At 36.0% G+C, this 16,564-nt stretch overlaps 1 protein-coding gene and 1 non-coding gene across 2 annotated transcripts; both read right to left on the reverse strand.

Moving 5' to 3' along the window:
- Positions 1-4,984: 4,984 nt before the first annotated feature.
- Positions 4,985-5,057, reverse strand: TRNAR-CCU (transfer RNA arginine (anticodon CCU)). Its single transcript has one exon. It is a non-coding gene; the product is annotated as a tRNA-Arg (tRNA).
- A 258-nt stretch (positions 5,058-5,315) lies between these two features.
- LOC141600268 (SPX domain-containing protein 1-like) lies at positions 5,316-9,484 on the reverse strand. Its single transcript, XM_074420463.1, has 3 exons — positions 9,016-9,484; positions 6,807-6,933; positions 5,316-6,190 (listed from the first exon to the last, which is right to left on the reverse strand). Exons 1-3 carry the CDS (start codon positions 9,304-9,306, stop codon positions 5,757-5,759), a joined length of 852 nt encoding a protein of 283 aa, XP_074276564.1. The 5' UTR covers positions 9,307-9,484; the 3' UTR covers positions 5,316-5,756.
- Between the last annotated feature and the right edge of the window lie 7,080 nt (positions 9,485-16,564).

Consider the following 16,564-nt stretch of genomic DNA (forward strand, 5'->3'; position numbering starts at 1 on the left):
CAAGGTCCTCGCTGCCGGTGCCCTGGCCGGCGGCCGGCTTGCCGGCAGGGGCCCCTCTGCTTTTGTTTTTGCCCTGTTCCATATGTCAATGCTTTGTTTGTTTTTATATTAGATGTCGATTAGTTTGATTTGTGAATTGGGTCGATTATTTTGTTATTATTATTATTAGAATTATTATTATGATTAGATTATTGTTATTGTAATTAGCCCAATTAAGATTGTAATTAGAAGGTGCTATATAAGGCTTCTCTCTCATTTGTATTTAATCATACCACCTTATATTAGATACTCCATTAGATTAGAAAATTAGTCTCTATTATTTCCCTCTCAATAGGTAAGAACCCTAATTAATTTATTTATGCTATCAATCTTTCATTAATCAAATTATAATCTTTCTTCCATATTAGTCTAATTCCTCTCCAGTCCATTCAAGATTAGGGGTTGTAATTAGAAGGAAGAAGAGATTCATCCTTTTATTTTCAATCCAAGTTCTTTCCTTTAATTAGTGTTGGTATAATTCCTTCTCTTAATTACTCTTTATTTCAATTGTTTACATGTTATTTGCTTGCTTAATTACTTGTCTTAATATTATGTTTCCTCTTATTATTTACTTGTTCATTTGTTCATATTTTGCTTCCATATTTATGATTATGTTTAGTGAGTAGATTGAGACTAGGGTTAGGGGAAGCTCTTGTGGGTAATGGGTCGGACTTGAGTTGTATTTGTATGCAAATTGTTATGGGAAATTTGTCTTTTAACTCATGCACACAAGGTGTTTGTGGAAATGCTTAGATGAGAATTTGAGTCTTTCACCTCCCCTTATTGACTACCCTTTGAGGCGAGATCTTAAGATTGGTTAATAGAGTGCTTAAGTTTGGCATAGACAATTACCCATGTTCATTTATTTACATATTTCATTGGATGTCGGTTTCTTGTCTTGTGTTTTGAGCATGCTCGGGGGAACGACTTAGACGAGAGTTTGGTCTCCCCCTTGCTCGGTTTGACTTGCTAGCGGCAAGGGCCGGGCCTAGTTAGACCACATTAGATATGTGGGTTAGGACTAGTTAGGACGAGGGTTCAACTAGTCTCGACCCAAGGACCGTCTCATATCGAGAGATAGAGACACACCAAGACTACACCCTCCGTTTTATCTTTCATTTCGACTCATACATGACCCATCCTACTTGGGTGACCCCGACACCCTAGTTTCCATTTTTATTGTTTACATTGTTTATTTAATTGCTCATTTATTTCATGTCATTAGCTTAGATATCTAGCATACAAACCATTTCAACCTTATTAATTGGCTAGACTAAAACAAGGACGAAGACTTATAATCAATTCTAACCTCACCATCTCTTGGGACCGACCTCCTTACCCTACTACATTTCATTAGTTTGGTATTGAGTTTATAAATATTGTTTGCATATCGAGGAGTACAACAAACCCGTTATCAGGTAGAAATATACCAAAACACCGTACTTACTTTTGATACGGTTTTCGTGATAAATTACATTGTTTATATGTCATTTATATTAGAATGTTGTTACTTTCGCTATTTGGTGTTTAATGCATTAATGATGCATTTGTGGAGCAAAAGAATGAAATATAGCACCGCGGAGATGACATGAAGGAATACACGAAGCATGGCACGGAAATATAGAAGAATAAAGGAATAGAATTGAAGAAGATTAGACGAAGAAAAGAGCTGAAGCATGGAGTACTCGATCGAGTATGCATAGACTCGATCGAGTGGTGGTGTACTCGATCGAGTATGCATAGACTCAGTCGAGTATACACTAGTCTGACGGCTTTTCGCGCAAGTTTTCTAAATCGGTTTATGTTTAGTATAAATACCCAATTCGTGCCCTATTGTATTTTTACGTATTATTTTACCTAGTTACGCCACTTTACAATAAAAACCTCTCAAAAACTTTAGACTTATTTTATTTACGCATTATTTCGGATCTAGACTTTGTTCATCCTTGATTTATTACGGTATTCATTCAAATCTCTTTCAATATTCATTTTTTATGTCTTTGTTATGTATATTATTGTTGTTATTTCCGATCCTCTAGTATGCGTAGCTAAATTCCTCATTTAGGGTGAAAGGGGATCTAGGCTGTTATAAAACGGGTTAATTAATGAATTGATTGTTAAATTGCTCTTAATTGTTGTTCAATTGTTGTCTTACATCTAGTTAATTAATTACTGATCAGAGATGGTTAATTAGTCTTACGAGTTAGGATTTTCACCGACCGGGTTAGGACTAATTTATAGGCCGCGACAATTGAATAGACTGACATAATGATAACGACCGCATGTTAAGTTTAGATCTAAAGGACATAATAGAATCGACCGATCTTGTGGCCTTAGACAATATAATTGCTCAATCAATGAATTAAATCTCACCCCTGGGTGACTACCTAGTGAACCCTATCCCTAGACTTTTTAATATTATTGAATTCGCCTTATTTACTTTATTGCAATTAGTTTATAGAAATCAATCAAACAACCCTTCAAGAAACGGTTACTATAAGACAGACTTAAAATATCAACAAACCAGAACAATTACCTCGCCTCCCTATGGATTCGACCCTTCTTACCGTTAGCTATTAGTTAATAGTAATTTAGGTTTATTTTAATATAGGTGATAAGACTTTAGCCTTATCACATGTATTTGGGCGTTGTAGGAGAGGAGGAATCGGGTTGTGTTTTAGCAGGAGGAACCGAGGGTGGAGAAGGTAGTGAAAAGGGTGATGGCTTTGTTGAAGGACATAGAGGAGCTGCAAGAAGAAGTGGGGAAGAGGGGGTGGATAATAATATGAGGACAGGGGTGATGAGGGAGACAAGAGGTGGAGGTAAGGGACTGTGTTGGGGGGGGGGGGGGGGTATGAGGATCGGCGGGAGGAGCTGTGTTGTGGGGTTGGGAGGAGAGGTGCGTGGCGAAATTTGATGTGAGAACAGCGGAAGCTATTCTACAAGGCTTACGTTTAGCAAGAAGAATGAAACACAGGGACATATACATGCAAGGGGATGGCAAGGAAGTGATAGATGCGCTGCAAAGTTGTCAAGCTAGAAGGAGTGATTTCCATATAGTCATTATTGAAATTTTATTGCTTTGTAATAGTTTTAATTTAGTTAGGTGGTCGCATATTAATGGAAGTATAATCGAGCCGCTCACTCTTTGGCTCATTCATGTAATTTGGGTGGAAGTAATTTCTTTGATGCCTCGACTATTCCTTGTCGCATCGGGGATATTGCGAAAGCCGATTTAATTGTAAGTGCGTAATCCCGCTTTGGGGGGTGTTTTTTCAAAAAACAAAAAAATAAGACGAGGTGTAGCATGTATGATGTCTGATAAAAAAAAAGGGATATTCTCTCGTGCGCCCCTCAATGTTTTCATTTTTTATGATATACCCTATTTTCTTGCAAAAAAACTTTGACCGTCAATAACTCTTGGTTACAAATTCAGAATACGATAAACTTTTTTTTTTTTTCAAATTGACCGTCTTTAAGCGGTCTTCAGTTTGAAAAAAAATTCACCGACGTCTCAACTTGTAGTCGGGAATTATGGTCCGTCAAAATTTATTTGTTAAAGAAGGTTTGACCAACCATAATTACCGGGTACGAGTTCAAAGAGCGGTGAATTTTTGTTGTCAAATTTAAGTTAGGCCTTGACGAAATAATTGGTTTGAAAAAAAATTACCTTTTTCTGAACTCGTAACAGTGAATTATTGTCGGTCAAAGTTTTTTTTGTGAAAAACGAAGGGTACATCTTAGAAAACGAAAATGTTTTGGGGTAAACGAGAGAATATCCCTAAAAAAAATAAGAAGTCGCGCCAGGTAGGGGTTGAACCTTTGGCTCATCCATGTAATTTGGGTGGAAGTAATTTCTTCGATGCCTCGACTATTCCTTGTCGCATCGGGGATATTGCGAAAGCCAATTTAATTGTAAGTGCGTAATCCCGCTTTGGGAGTATTTTTTCAAAACCAAAACCATATTAATACCGAGTAGGGAAACCCTACCTGGAAAAGCAATCACCACAGACGGTCTAGCAGCTAATCAAAGTCGTTCTTCAATGAAATCACCTCCTATCAAACATACAATCATACAATCGCCATCTAATAAGCACAATACCCCTAAAACCCCCAATTTACCCAATTAGGGTTACTCTTTCACATACACTTTATCACAAAGTTTCCATATCATACCCTTCCCCAAACATAATCCCTCTTTTTCCTATAACACAATCAAATTAACTCATATATCCGTCTAACCTAAAATCGATTCTAATAAACTTTAACAATGGATTATAATCCTCCAATTAGTGAACTAATCTTGTTTTTAGCAATTATTAATACGTTGTATTGCAATTATTAAGTATATGCATAACAATTATTGTTAATTAGGGCTCGACTAAATGTTAGGATTATAACAATCTAATTAGCTAAAATTTGGTTTTTAATCAATCGTGCCATGATCTTAACCCAACAATTGTCACTTTAAAGTCAAACAATACATCAACTCATGATCTAGATGCATGCGAAATGCAACAAAGCTTCTTAAATTTCGAATAAATGAACTCAGATTACCGGTCAGACGATTGTCGAATGTTGTTTGCGGTTGCTGTGTTATTTTATTTTAATTTTTTTAAATATTAATTAGTGAGGGAATGGGAGAGGCTGATTAGAGAACCCCGGAGGGCGGCTAGAGTAACGTCACTGACAACCAAACTGATTGGAGTAGTTGATCGGAGGTAGTGGTGGCGGTGGTGAAGGCAAATGAGGGAAGGGAGAAAAGAAAATCAAATGGATGAGCATAAGAAAAATGACAATGTTAAAATTGTAAAAATCATATGTGAATAAGTAAAATCCGTATGTGAAAAAGCACGTCCCTAAAAGAAAGGTGTAGCATGCAAGTTGCTTGTGTAGTATGATAAATAAATAAATAAAAAAAAAAAAAAAAAAAAAAACAAAAACTCGCGCCAGGTAGGGGTCGAACCTACGACCTTCTGCTTAGGAAACAGACGCTCTATCCACTGAGCTACAGGCGCTTATACGATCAATTGCCTAATGTATATTTATTTAAGGAAATCCTTACATGGTTACCTCAACAAAGATTCAAATATCGTCTAAGCATTACCTCCAAAATGGATATATTTAGTTTGAATTATGGAATTATGGTGGTTATAGTTTTATAAACTTATACTCGTAATAATAATAATAATACATGACCAAAAAAAAGATAAAAATGCACAGTAGAATCTTCAACAAACTGTTCAATAACAGCGTTCTGCAACACTTGTAATGGAAATCCGAGAACAAAAGGAACAAAGAAGCAAGACACTTGTATGAACAGGCCTGAGTAATTCATTACTGGCCCTTATGGTTAGAGGATTTGGTTCAGGTAGGCTCTTCAAAGTCGTCGCTCCTCCACATCCGTATGCCCGTATCAACCAAGCAAAATCTCCAACTAATCCTATCCCGCTGTGAGCAAATCCACTACAAATAAAACTTTGAAAAGCAAAGGAAACAAAGATCCAGAATATTTACAGTTATTCACGAAGCCATTGATTATAATGCTAAAAAGATTCAAACCTATTCATGCAAACAACTTTCAAGCAGAACTAACAAAACCAAAAAGACATGCATCTATCAGTTAAATTCTGTTAAATCCTACACGCTGATTCGTGATTCAGAAAAAAAAAAAAAAAAAAAAAAAAATCCTACACAGAATTCTTCAGGTTCTTGGCTCATTCTACTTGGAGAATGTTCTTCAAAATCGTCTCGTCTTGGGGGGTACTCTCCATTGGCGGCAACGAGAAAGCATTTACAGTCGAGCTTCCACTCCTAATCTCCTTCAATGCTCGTAATGCAGACAAAGTAAGCTTCATATACATGCTTTCCATATGCTCGATTTCTGCTAGTTCTTTATCAGCAGTAACCAACCTTTCCTTTTTGGGGATGTCGGGATTTGAGCCAGAAGTTTCTTCAGTATTGACCACATGGGATGAGACCAATTGTTCATTCTGGGAGAAAATATGCTCAAGTGTGGCCTCACACTCTTTAATGAGCTTGAAGATGGTGTCGTTTGTGTAGAAAGGCTCTTGTAAAACCTTTTGGATGAATGGCAAGCGAATAAGAGTACCAGTGCGCTTGTCGTACTTCTTCAGAATCTTCACTAAACCTGCACATACGACATTAAACAAGCATAACTTATTTTATTCACAGTAATGGAGGTGATCAAGTACGCAATCAAAAGTTACATTTCTTTACTAGGAGTTTCCATGCTTCTTTGTATACCTCTCCATACTGAAACTAAATGTCTCATTTGCACTAGGACGAATTTTCACATAGAAACTGTCATTATGGATTCCTTAACACAAAAGATAAAGAAAACAACTACTTTGTAATAATTGCTCTCTAACAAAGGAGGAGATTCCTAAAAAAGGTGTCAACAACAAAGGTTACGGCTGAGGAAAATTACTCGGATTGTTAGCAAATCCAAAAACAAAAACCCTCGCACTTTCTCAGGTTACAAGTTAAAACTCATCTTCCAGTAACACACAAAGATGTCAGAAGTTAGTAGGATACAGAGATAGGGCTTTATGAACCAGATAGTATTAAAAGTCGCCATATATATATATACAATAACAATGGCGATGAACATCAACAATAATAAGTGTCAATCACGAAGTCTTGACAGTGACAACAATATCTATAGGGAAAAAAGAACCATAACAGATGTAGTTACACAACAACAGAATACGATTGTACGAATTTAACTGAGATATGAAGATGACCTGTATAGTTAAGGGCACTATAGTTCTCAAGTAAAACCATCTCTCCATGAAAATCTACAATTTCCCTTCCAATTCCCATCAGTTCGTCATTTGAATGTCTTGCCTCAGCTAACCTGTCCTGTAACTCCTGCAAACAAAGTAAAAACTAGTTCACCATGCCAATATACCTTCAAATTAACTTGTCGAAGTCTCAATCATAATTGAGTAAGAAAACACCAGAGGCCTTGACATTATGAAGAGAGGAAAAATTGCAGTTAATTTAAATACAAAAATTCTAAGTACGAAATATCGCCCGGAAAAAAAAAAAAAGAGTCAACTAAGACTCTCTCACCTAGGTTTTTGGTAACATCACTTCACCATACAACTACTCTGAAAAATCAAGTAATACACTGAATAATACACTGAAGCAGCTGAACAAGACAATACGGCCAAACGTCATTACACCAATTACACACGGAGCAAAGCTCCTAAGAACATACATCTCTGAGAGGCCTAAACTCAAGAAAACACTAGCTTAGTTTTAAGAACTAAACTTTTCACAGCAGAAGACATGGTACAAAGGTAATTCCTCCACCGCACCTTATCCATCTAACATAAGTCAAAGAGCGTTTTTGCAAGAAACATGACAAACACAAAAACTCACATTTTGCTCCAGAACCCTGATACCAAAAACCAAAGGGAACCATAATAGAGTAGCACACGAGCTAGCACATCTTTGCTCGTCGCAATTAGGTAGGAGAGAGTGGGATGCTACGCTCCCTCGTTTTGTTATGGATTTATGTCACGACGATATTTATAATATGAGGTAATACCGCCTGGGGTGGTTTTTCAAAAAAAAAAAAAAAAAAAAAAACCAAAGGGAACCTTGGAAAAATAATGTAACATGACACTCAAGGGTTGAGGTAAGATTCATCTCACAGTTGAAATATTACTATATGGCATCCGATTCCACAAGTCCTTTCCGTAATGGTCAAGACTATGACATTAATTGTTTGTTTGGGTACAAGTTGAGGAGAAAGGGAAGAGGAGGGAGATATTTTCCTTGGAAATCTTTCCTATGCTAGAAGGATATTAATTTGCCGCATAGAAAATGGATCCTCCATTTCACAACCTTCGATGCTCCTCCAACCCAACCTACTGTCCAAACAAGGGAGATCCTCATCCAACAACTCGTAATGATTTGTGATATTTCGAGCAGCTTCTTTCTGTAGACCAGTAATATGAATCAAGCAATATGTGACGAGTCTCATGAACACCTAAACTTACAAGTTACCAACACATAATATTCACAAACTAGTAGCACAGAACATTCTTAATAAATACCACCTCTGTTCCGCAAAGAATTTACGTATTCCATTTTTCACCCGTCCTCTCCAATAGTTCACACTTCCGTTTAAATACTCCGTATGTTTTGTATGATGGAGAGTGGCTAGACTTCCTAACCCACTTGCATATGCTTACATAGAAATTCGATTTAGCACAACTATTTGAAGGGACTCGCGGGAGTATACAATCTAGAACATATTAGTGTTAGACCTATCATTAAAAACCTCAAGCCTTCCAAATTTAATAATCATTCCACTTGTATAATTGTATATTTGTATTGAACTAACGATTAATCAAATCAAAATGCAAACTTTTACCCAGTCAACACAACTTATCTCTTAAACAATCCGGTCCCACAAACATCATGTAGCTATCACCATGTCCCTAAGCTACCCACTAAACTACACTTCATATTAATGCACACTAGTCACTATACAAATTGCCCTAAATTTGCACTCACTAGTGTTTTTTCGGCAAACCCCTCAAAGATCAATAAATTGCAAACTAGATTACAAGACAATGTTTGATTTAAAATTTTAAATATTCAATTATTCATCTTTAAAGAGATTATAATTTCTCAATCCTACTTACATAATAAAGTTTATAACTTTCTTTAAAATGTAAATTGGCGGGTTAAGGAGGTCGGATGTACGCAGTCTTATCCTTGTGTTAGAACAAGGAGCCTTACCTTGTGTTAGAAGGTGGAGACTTACTCACAATCACTAGCCACAATTAACTAACATAAATTAATCCAACTGAATTATATCTACATACATGCAACTTGTATTATAAGGAGTAAATCAAACACAAGAATCAAGAACATGATGCATACAAACTGAAAAAACATTATGAAGAATGAAAAGGCAGTAAAGGAAAAGAATACCTTCCAACGAATAACATATTCTTCCTCCTTTTCAACAACAAAAGTATTAAACTTTTCAATCTCAACCTCAAGAAGATGAACAAAATCATTAACCTCCTTAGAAACGACATCGTTTGATGGGTTATCAGAGGTGAATTTGGGGCGTTTGATGGGTCTAGAGGCATCAGCATGAGATTGGACGCCATTGATGAGCTTCAAATGTTTTTTGAGATGTTTGTATGAAAGGAATTTATCACGCCAGTCAGGTAGAGTTTGTAAGATTAAGTCGCTTAGGATTTTCCAGAACTTCATAATATTATTCTTAATTATGTGGGTTATGAATGAAGAATATAATTAGGGAATAAAAATGGGAGATGAAAGAAAGACGAGAATATAATTAGAGGAGGGTGTCCAGCAAAATAATAATCTCCATAGTTTAATAGAAGGAAAATAAGAAGAGGGGAATATAATGGCTCTTCATAGGGTTGCTCTTGGGGGTTGCTACTAGTTTTAAACTTGTGCAAAATTGCACGGGTACGCTATTTTAATTTTCTTTTAGTTATAGAATTATAAAAAGATGTAAAATATCTAAGATTAAGTTTTATACTATCTAATTATACTTTTCTAAAATAACTATGTTTAGAAATAATGTTTTAAAATAAAGCAATAAATCACTCTACTTCATGTTATACAATTTTAAATTGCAAATGTAAATATTAAGTTATAAAAGTCATATTTGAAACTTAGAATTGAATTATAAAATTCATTTACAATTAGAGCAAATGATACATTATGTTTGGGTCAATTGGTAGAGGAGTTGTTGTAGCACAATATGTGATACGAATTGGAAGTGAAAACAAACACAAGATGATAGGCGATTGGAGAGTTAGGCCTATAGCTCGACAATCTCGAGTTCAAGACAAGACCTATTGACTCGAAACTCAAATAACCAACACGAGAGACTCGTCCAATGTTGATTATAAAATGTGCTCAACAATTAGTCGAAAAACACACACGGTGTAACACCCCGGTTTATAAAAGAAGTCCTCGTCAAGACATTCTCTAATAAAACGGACTGTTACCATCTCGGTTTCCCGAGGTAGTGAATAACAAATTAAACTCCAAGGCAATTTATATAATATTTTAACTTAATTATTACAAATCCTCTTTTCAACTCGAATTACGAGAACTGACATAAATAAAAGTGAAAGTCTTCTAGATGATGATCTAGCTACTAAGTCGTCTGATCCAGTGTCTCACGCCCATTAAGCTCCCGTCCTATCTCTTAAACCTGTCAAGTCTGCTCCCCATAAAACGGTTCATCACAGGTGTTCACGAATACACAGGGTCAACCACGAGGTTGAGTAGGGAAAACAATAAAACAGTAAATATGATATGCATGATACTCCGTCACCTCCATCTCCATCTCAACTCATCACACACATCTCATACCCCGAACGCCTGACCATACCGATCCCGGTAGACTATATATCGACCAAAGTCGATCCGCCACCTCAACATTTGAGGACACCAGGGCAAGTCCGAGAACCCGCCCGGGCCTTATCACAACATCACATCGTATCTCAACATCGTCACTCCTACACCATCCTCCAACTCCAATGCATATGAATGCTCAAAAGAAATTGATGCAACATAATAAATATATAAATAAATATATATATATATATATATATATATATATATATATATATATATATATATATATATATATATATATATATATATATATATATATATATAAATAAATGAACGATGAATCATAAAAATCATGCCGTTATCCGATGTCGTGATATCATACTCAATACGATCAAATCAGTCAATCACCTTTCCGAATATAAATGATAACGTAAATCAATAACCAGGAATCCAGTCAACACAATTTCAACAATGATAATAGGGTAAGTGTATTTCCCTACCTCAAGTGCCAGCAATTCCAATTAAGCGATTAAGCGATCCATAAAGTAAAGCAATGAATCGATTATCGATCCGTCACGAATCCGTCACCTAAAACAATTATGATATTTATAATTACTAACTACTAAATATAGTAATCTCCCAAAATAGAAGCTTTCCCGATATAGTAACTTTTCTATTAAACAAACCCGACTCAGAATAATTAATTATGATTACTTATTATTTTATTTTAATAACTCGGAACTAAAATCAATTGATAATTAAAGGATTAAACGTCATATGCGATTTTAATAAAAACCCGAATCGATTATTTGAATAACTCAACACCCGACTCAAAACCCGTCTTTAATCATTTACTTAACTCGGTAATTAAATTAATTAATTAAGCATGTGATAACTTAACGGATTCTAAAGATTAAACAATGACAAAAAACCCGATTCAATCACTAAAATAACCCGTCACTAACACCACCCCTTCACTCTCACCCACGCACCACCACCGGCCACCACAAGGCCGTGACAACCACCACCCAACAACACCCACTTCATCCCAGCCACCAGAGACCACCGCCATTAGGGTCGACTCCCGCCGGCGAGGTGAACCACGGCCGCCAAAACACCTGGTTCACCACCACGCAACACCAAACATCCCATTTCCTCGACTCACAACCACCGCACCTATTGCCTATCCCCTGCCCAAACCACCACCGTGTTGTACTCCGTCAACCCACGAATCCAGACACCGTGGCACCACCACTTCGACCTCCCCCGAGTCCACGGTGGTGCCACCCCAAACCTAGTCGTCTAAAACTCGACTTTGGACCATACACAAACCCGTTTGACTACCCATGTCAAAGCACCCTCTCGCCGCCATATCCACCATCTATAACCACCCTAACAACCACCACTACACTCGTCACCTGCTACCTATTTCCCCTACCCCGTCAACAACCACCATAAACGCCCTTATTAGATACGAAACCACCACCAAAAACCCCGACATAACAATGAAAACAGAAAAGGGTGTGGAGTGCTTACCTTGCAGCCACCACCACAGCCACCACGGCCACCCACGACCGTCGACAATAGTCCCTAGCTTCTCCCTGCTGTGCCGTCGACACTCACGCTCCTTCTCTCTCTCTCTCGTTTTATGTGCATACCGAGATTGGATCTGAAGAAAATAGGTAGGAGGGAGGCGGGTAGAGGGTAGGGTATTATTAGGTTAATTAGGTTTAGTTTAGGGTAATTAGGGCTAAATGGGCTTTAGGGTTTAATTGGGCTGAACAGCTAATGGGCCAGCTCAATGGGTCAGCTCACATTTCGAATTCTTATAAACCCGTCTCAAATAACTTGTATCGATACGACGCGAGTTAAATAAAATAACTTAACATAATTATCGACTCAATTATTAACTCGACATAATTAGTAATATAAAATGTATAATAATTAATATATAATAATATCCGTTTAATTTATTATATAAAAAATACGGGGTATTACAGTCTTCCCCCCTTAAAATGAACTTCGTCCCGAAGTTCGCTCCCGTACCCAAACCTCAGAAGGGTATTGCATATCGTACTTACGGACGTCACGCATTTCTAACACGGTTAACACATACTTTTGACACATTATTTAGACATAACAAATACGAAATGTTACATTCTGCCCTCCTAAAAATAAACTTCGTCCCGAAGTTTAACTCATCTTTTTCTCAGTCCAATTAACTACAACTAATAACTACCTGCGAACACAACTGTATAACACCTATATGATCATCTGAGAACACCGTCATCTTCCATCTAAATTCCGATCTCAACTCAAGTAACTCAATAATCATGGTCGCACTGGACCGTAAACATAACTCCCGTTATCATAACTCGGCTCATAGGCCAACTCATAACTCATTACCAGTAGTATAATCACACTCTCCTTTTTCACATCAAACAATTAACCGAAGTAGGAACAAAACATACAGAATTCATTTGTATAGGTACCCCACAACTAAACATCAACTTGGTCAAATTACAATCTACAAACAAGTGCAATTTAAGCATTAAGATTTTACAATCCTACCCAACTAAAAACATGGTTACGTCCTCGTAACCTTCATTATTATAACCAAGTTCTCAACTACTGCTAACAACTGAAAGAGGATATATTATTCACAACTCACGCTCAAGTTAACTAATCCTTACGAAAGACAATCAATATACAAACTCTCTCAAGGAAGCTACCGTTACCAGTAAAAATCATTTGTAATTATTCATTTTATCAATCATTGTAATCTCATACCTTAGAAACATTGGGAATCAATCAACATGAGAAAGAATTAGGGTCAAAACTTGATAACTCGATTTTTGAAAATTTATAACCAAATGGGTCCGATCTGACTTTCCTTTTCTTAATTGTTCAGATTTAGGTCAAGACACAGAATCACCGATAAAATGAAGACAACCAGTTTCGCAGTACTTATCGTCCCAGAAATATTTTTAATTCTTATAACAAAGGGTTTAGGAATTATTCACGAATGACGAATGCGCCTTGATTGACAAATTCTACAAACATATTGGTCGAGTCAAACAAGCGAGTAAACCTCGATATTGGAAAGTTAACATACAAGACTATCATGCATAAAATTTCGTTATTGGTATTGAATATATTTAACTGCACCCAACACAATGACATCCGAGGTTAATGTATTTAACTACACCAATTTTACAAATATTAGTTACCTGTCATGCTAATATTAACGTACCATGTTGACACACAACTTACTTAAATCACCTCGTTACATTTCCCGTTTGGACATTCGTAATTAACCACACCCACCAATTCGCTATATGAACGAACAACATGTCTAAATTATCCCACTATTTATGACTCCGTTCTAGTTTCATTCCTCCAGACTAGCAATTATCATGGACACCTACAACAAACACTGGCTGGAAATCTCATTCCGAATTTATACTCACACGACAAAATTTGACTTCATTTTCAAATCTTTTACTTTCATACTGAACGGTGAATAATTTCCTTAACATAATCTTATAACATGGCCGTCATAGAATCCATTTACGACTTACTACGAAAACTCAAAATCGGGTAAACTTAATTCAATTCTCTCCAACAAAACAAGCTTAGGTGTCGACTCATATATTGTAATCTACAGGTTCATCTTATTCATTTCAGTCCTATCTTTATTAATAAATGACTATTACCTCAATCATCAGGATTTTAGTTGCACTTCTTTATCCAGTTATATTCGCGGCTCAATTAAACGTAACTATAACGACTATCATTGGAACCAATGCGTATCATGTGAACCATTAAAGGGTTATCCATTATAATTGCCAATATAATTATCATAAACACTTTTTATTAAAATATAATTGATAGTGATGACTCGAGAATATTGGTATGTCACATGTCGTGTTACAATTGCAAGAATCACTTTAGCATTTTATGACAATATAATAACGAACATATTCAATATGGAATAACGACACGGTTTATTATCATGTTATAGGTTCTAGGTTCAATTGAAAGAATTTAATATAATGAAAGTAATAGGTATAACTTTAGGCACACAGACTCACATAAAAGGCCTTTAAAACTCAGATGACATACTACATGGGTGGACATTTAGACACGATCATTACTACCATCCATGTGTAAACCTTTAAACATAATTATTATAATTTTCATGCGAGTATATTAAAAAAAAATCAAATTAACTTTTAACGCCATCCACTTACCAAGATATGACAATACATTTTTATATTTATATATATATATCCGACCACTATGCCAATATGATGCACACGCCGGAAATATTATAAAATGCCAATTGTATTTAAAATATGCAAACAACTGGACTCTTATAAACATTTCACCCTCGATTAAAATTTAATTTAAGCTATTCAATTTTACTCATACTATCATGCCAACCATGTTATCAACTAAGTTTTAAATTTTTGTCACTTGTTAAGATACATAATTACGGAACATGCGTGCTACTGTCGTCATATAAAACATTATAAATTCGCAATATTAAAGCTCATGAATTAACCAAACAAATGTATGAAAACTCAACCTAGAATACACATTTTACAAGTCATGATTCACGTTGTAACTCTCAAAGGTCACGAATGAATAATTGCTCGATTAAAACTTGATTCATATTACTTTTATAAAACACGGAGAATTAAAAACCCAGGGGAGAAATAATTAGGTCTAAAGCATAAGAATTCCATTTTTAAAGAATTTTACAACTCAGTTTGCTAAACTTATTATTTAATATTGAGACATCAAGATTTTTAGGGACTTATCAATTTGAAAACATATGCGAATTTTATGATCGATGGAGTTGGAATTATGCGAAAATTATTAATATAATTTAAATGAGGATTTTATAAAATCATTGGTCAAACATCACCTTTGCATTTAACTTCCTAACCACAGTTCACTAAAATATTTATTACTCATAATCCGTATATCATATAAGCGTGAAACCAACGTCAAATGATCACTAACTCACGAGGCTATCTCTCATAAAATTTTCATCAATGGGTAATAAACAGAAAAGAAATGGCAGTAAGGTCAATTAAAGGGTAACATCAAACAAAACGAGTTTCAACACTATGTCATTCATTTTCTATGTCCCAATTCTTACAACTATACTATCGATACTAATTCATCCTAACTTAAATCTCACACTGTACAATTCGTAACATCTACCCCATTGAATCCCTTCGCATCTCGATCTACTCATTATATCTAAATCACGATTGCGGTGACTAAAGATATGAAATTCTATCGCGTCTCTTATTACTAACACAATACTATACTAGCATGGCTTTGGGATCACATAACCGCATATTACTAGACCTAATAGTACTATCAAGACATCATTCATACAAAATACTTACCGTAGCGTTGTCTGCAGAATGGTTAGAATATATGGTCTCAAGGCATACATCAACTCAATTAAGCAATAATCAATGCATCAATCGGTTAATACTTAGGCAACGATATTTGAATTTCTGTTCAACCTCAAGCAACTATTCTACCCTTTCAATCGTATACACTCATGGTTTTCGGTTCAACCGAGAGGACCACTTTGGTTCGGTGTGAGGGGGCCCCTAACTCATACCTTACCGTAGTGTGCTCCTAACGATTCTATCCGGGTTCATTTTAATTAGACACTTCCTATGTTCATTGGGCTCATTGGTTTAGGCCTGAGGATCGTTCGCTCTGATACCACTTTGTAACACCCCGGTTTATAAAAGAAGTCCTCGTCAAGACATTCTCTAATAAAACGGACTGTTACCATCTCGGTTTCCCGAGGTAGTGAATAACAAATTAAACTCCAAGGCAATTTATATAATATTTTAACTTAATTATTACAAATCCTCTTTTCAACTCGAATTACAAGAACTGACATAAATAAAAGTGAAAGTCTTCTAGATGATGATCTAGCTACTAAGTCGTCTGATCCAGTGTCTCACGCCCATTAAGCTCCCGTCCTATCTCTTAAACCTGTCAAGTCTGCTCCCCATAAAACGGTTCATCACAGGTGTTCACGAATACACAGGGTCAACCACGAGGTTGAGTAGGGAAAACAATAAAACAGTAA

The sequence above is a fragment of the Silene latifolia genome, chromosome 9, assembly GCF_048544455.1.
Source record: "Silene latifolia isolate original U9 population chromosome 9, ASM4854445v1, whole genome shotgun sequence".
In the NCBI taxonomy this organism is placed as follows: domain Eukaryota; kingdom Viridiplantae; phylum Streptophyta; class Magnoliopsida; order Caryophyllales; family Caryophyllaceae; genus Silene; species Silene latifolia.

Excerpts from the sequence above, each read along its gene's own strand:
- LOC141600268 (XM_074420463.1), bottom strand. The coding sequence starts at position 9,306 with ATGAAGTTCTGGAAAATCCTAAGCGACTTAATCTTACAAACTCTACCT. Across the intron at positions 6,934-9,015 it reads AATATGTTATTCGTTGGAAG|GAGTTACAGGACAGGTTAGC; the intron begins GTATTCTTTTCC and ends CTTTGTTTGCAG. Across the intron at positions 6,191-6,806 it reads TAGTGCCCTTAACTATACAG|GTTTAGTGAAGATTCTGAAG; the intron begins GTCATCTTCATA and ends TCGTATGTGCAG.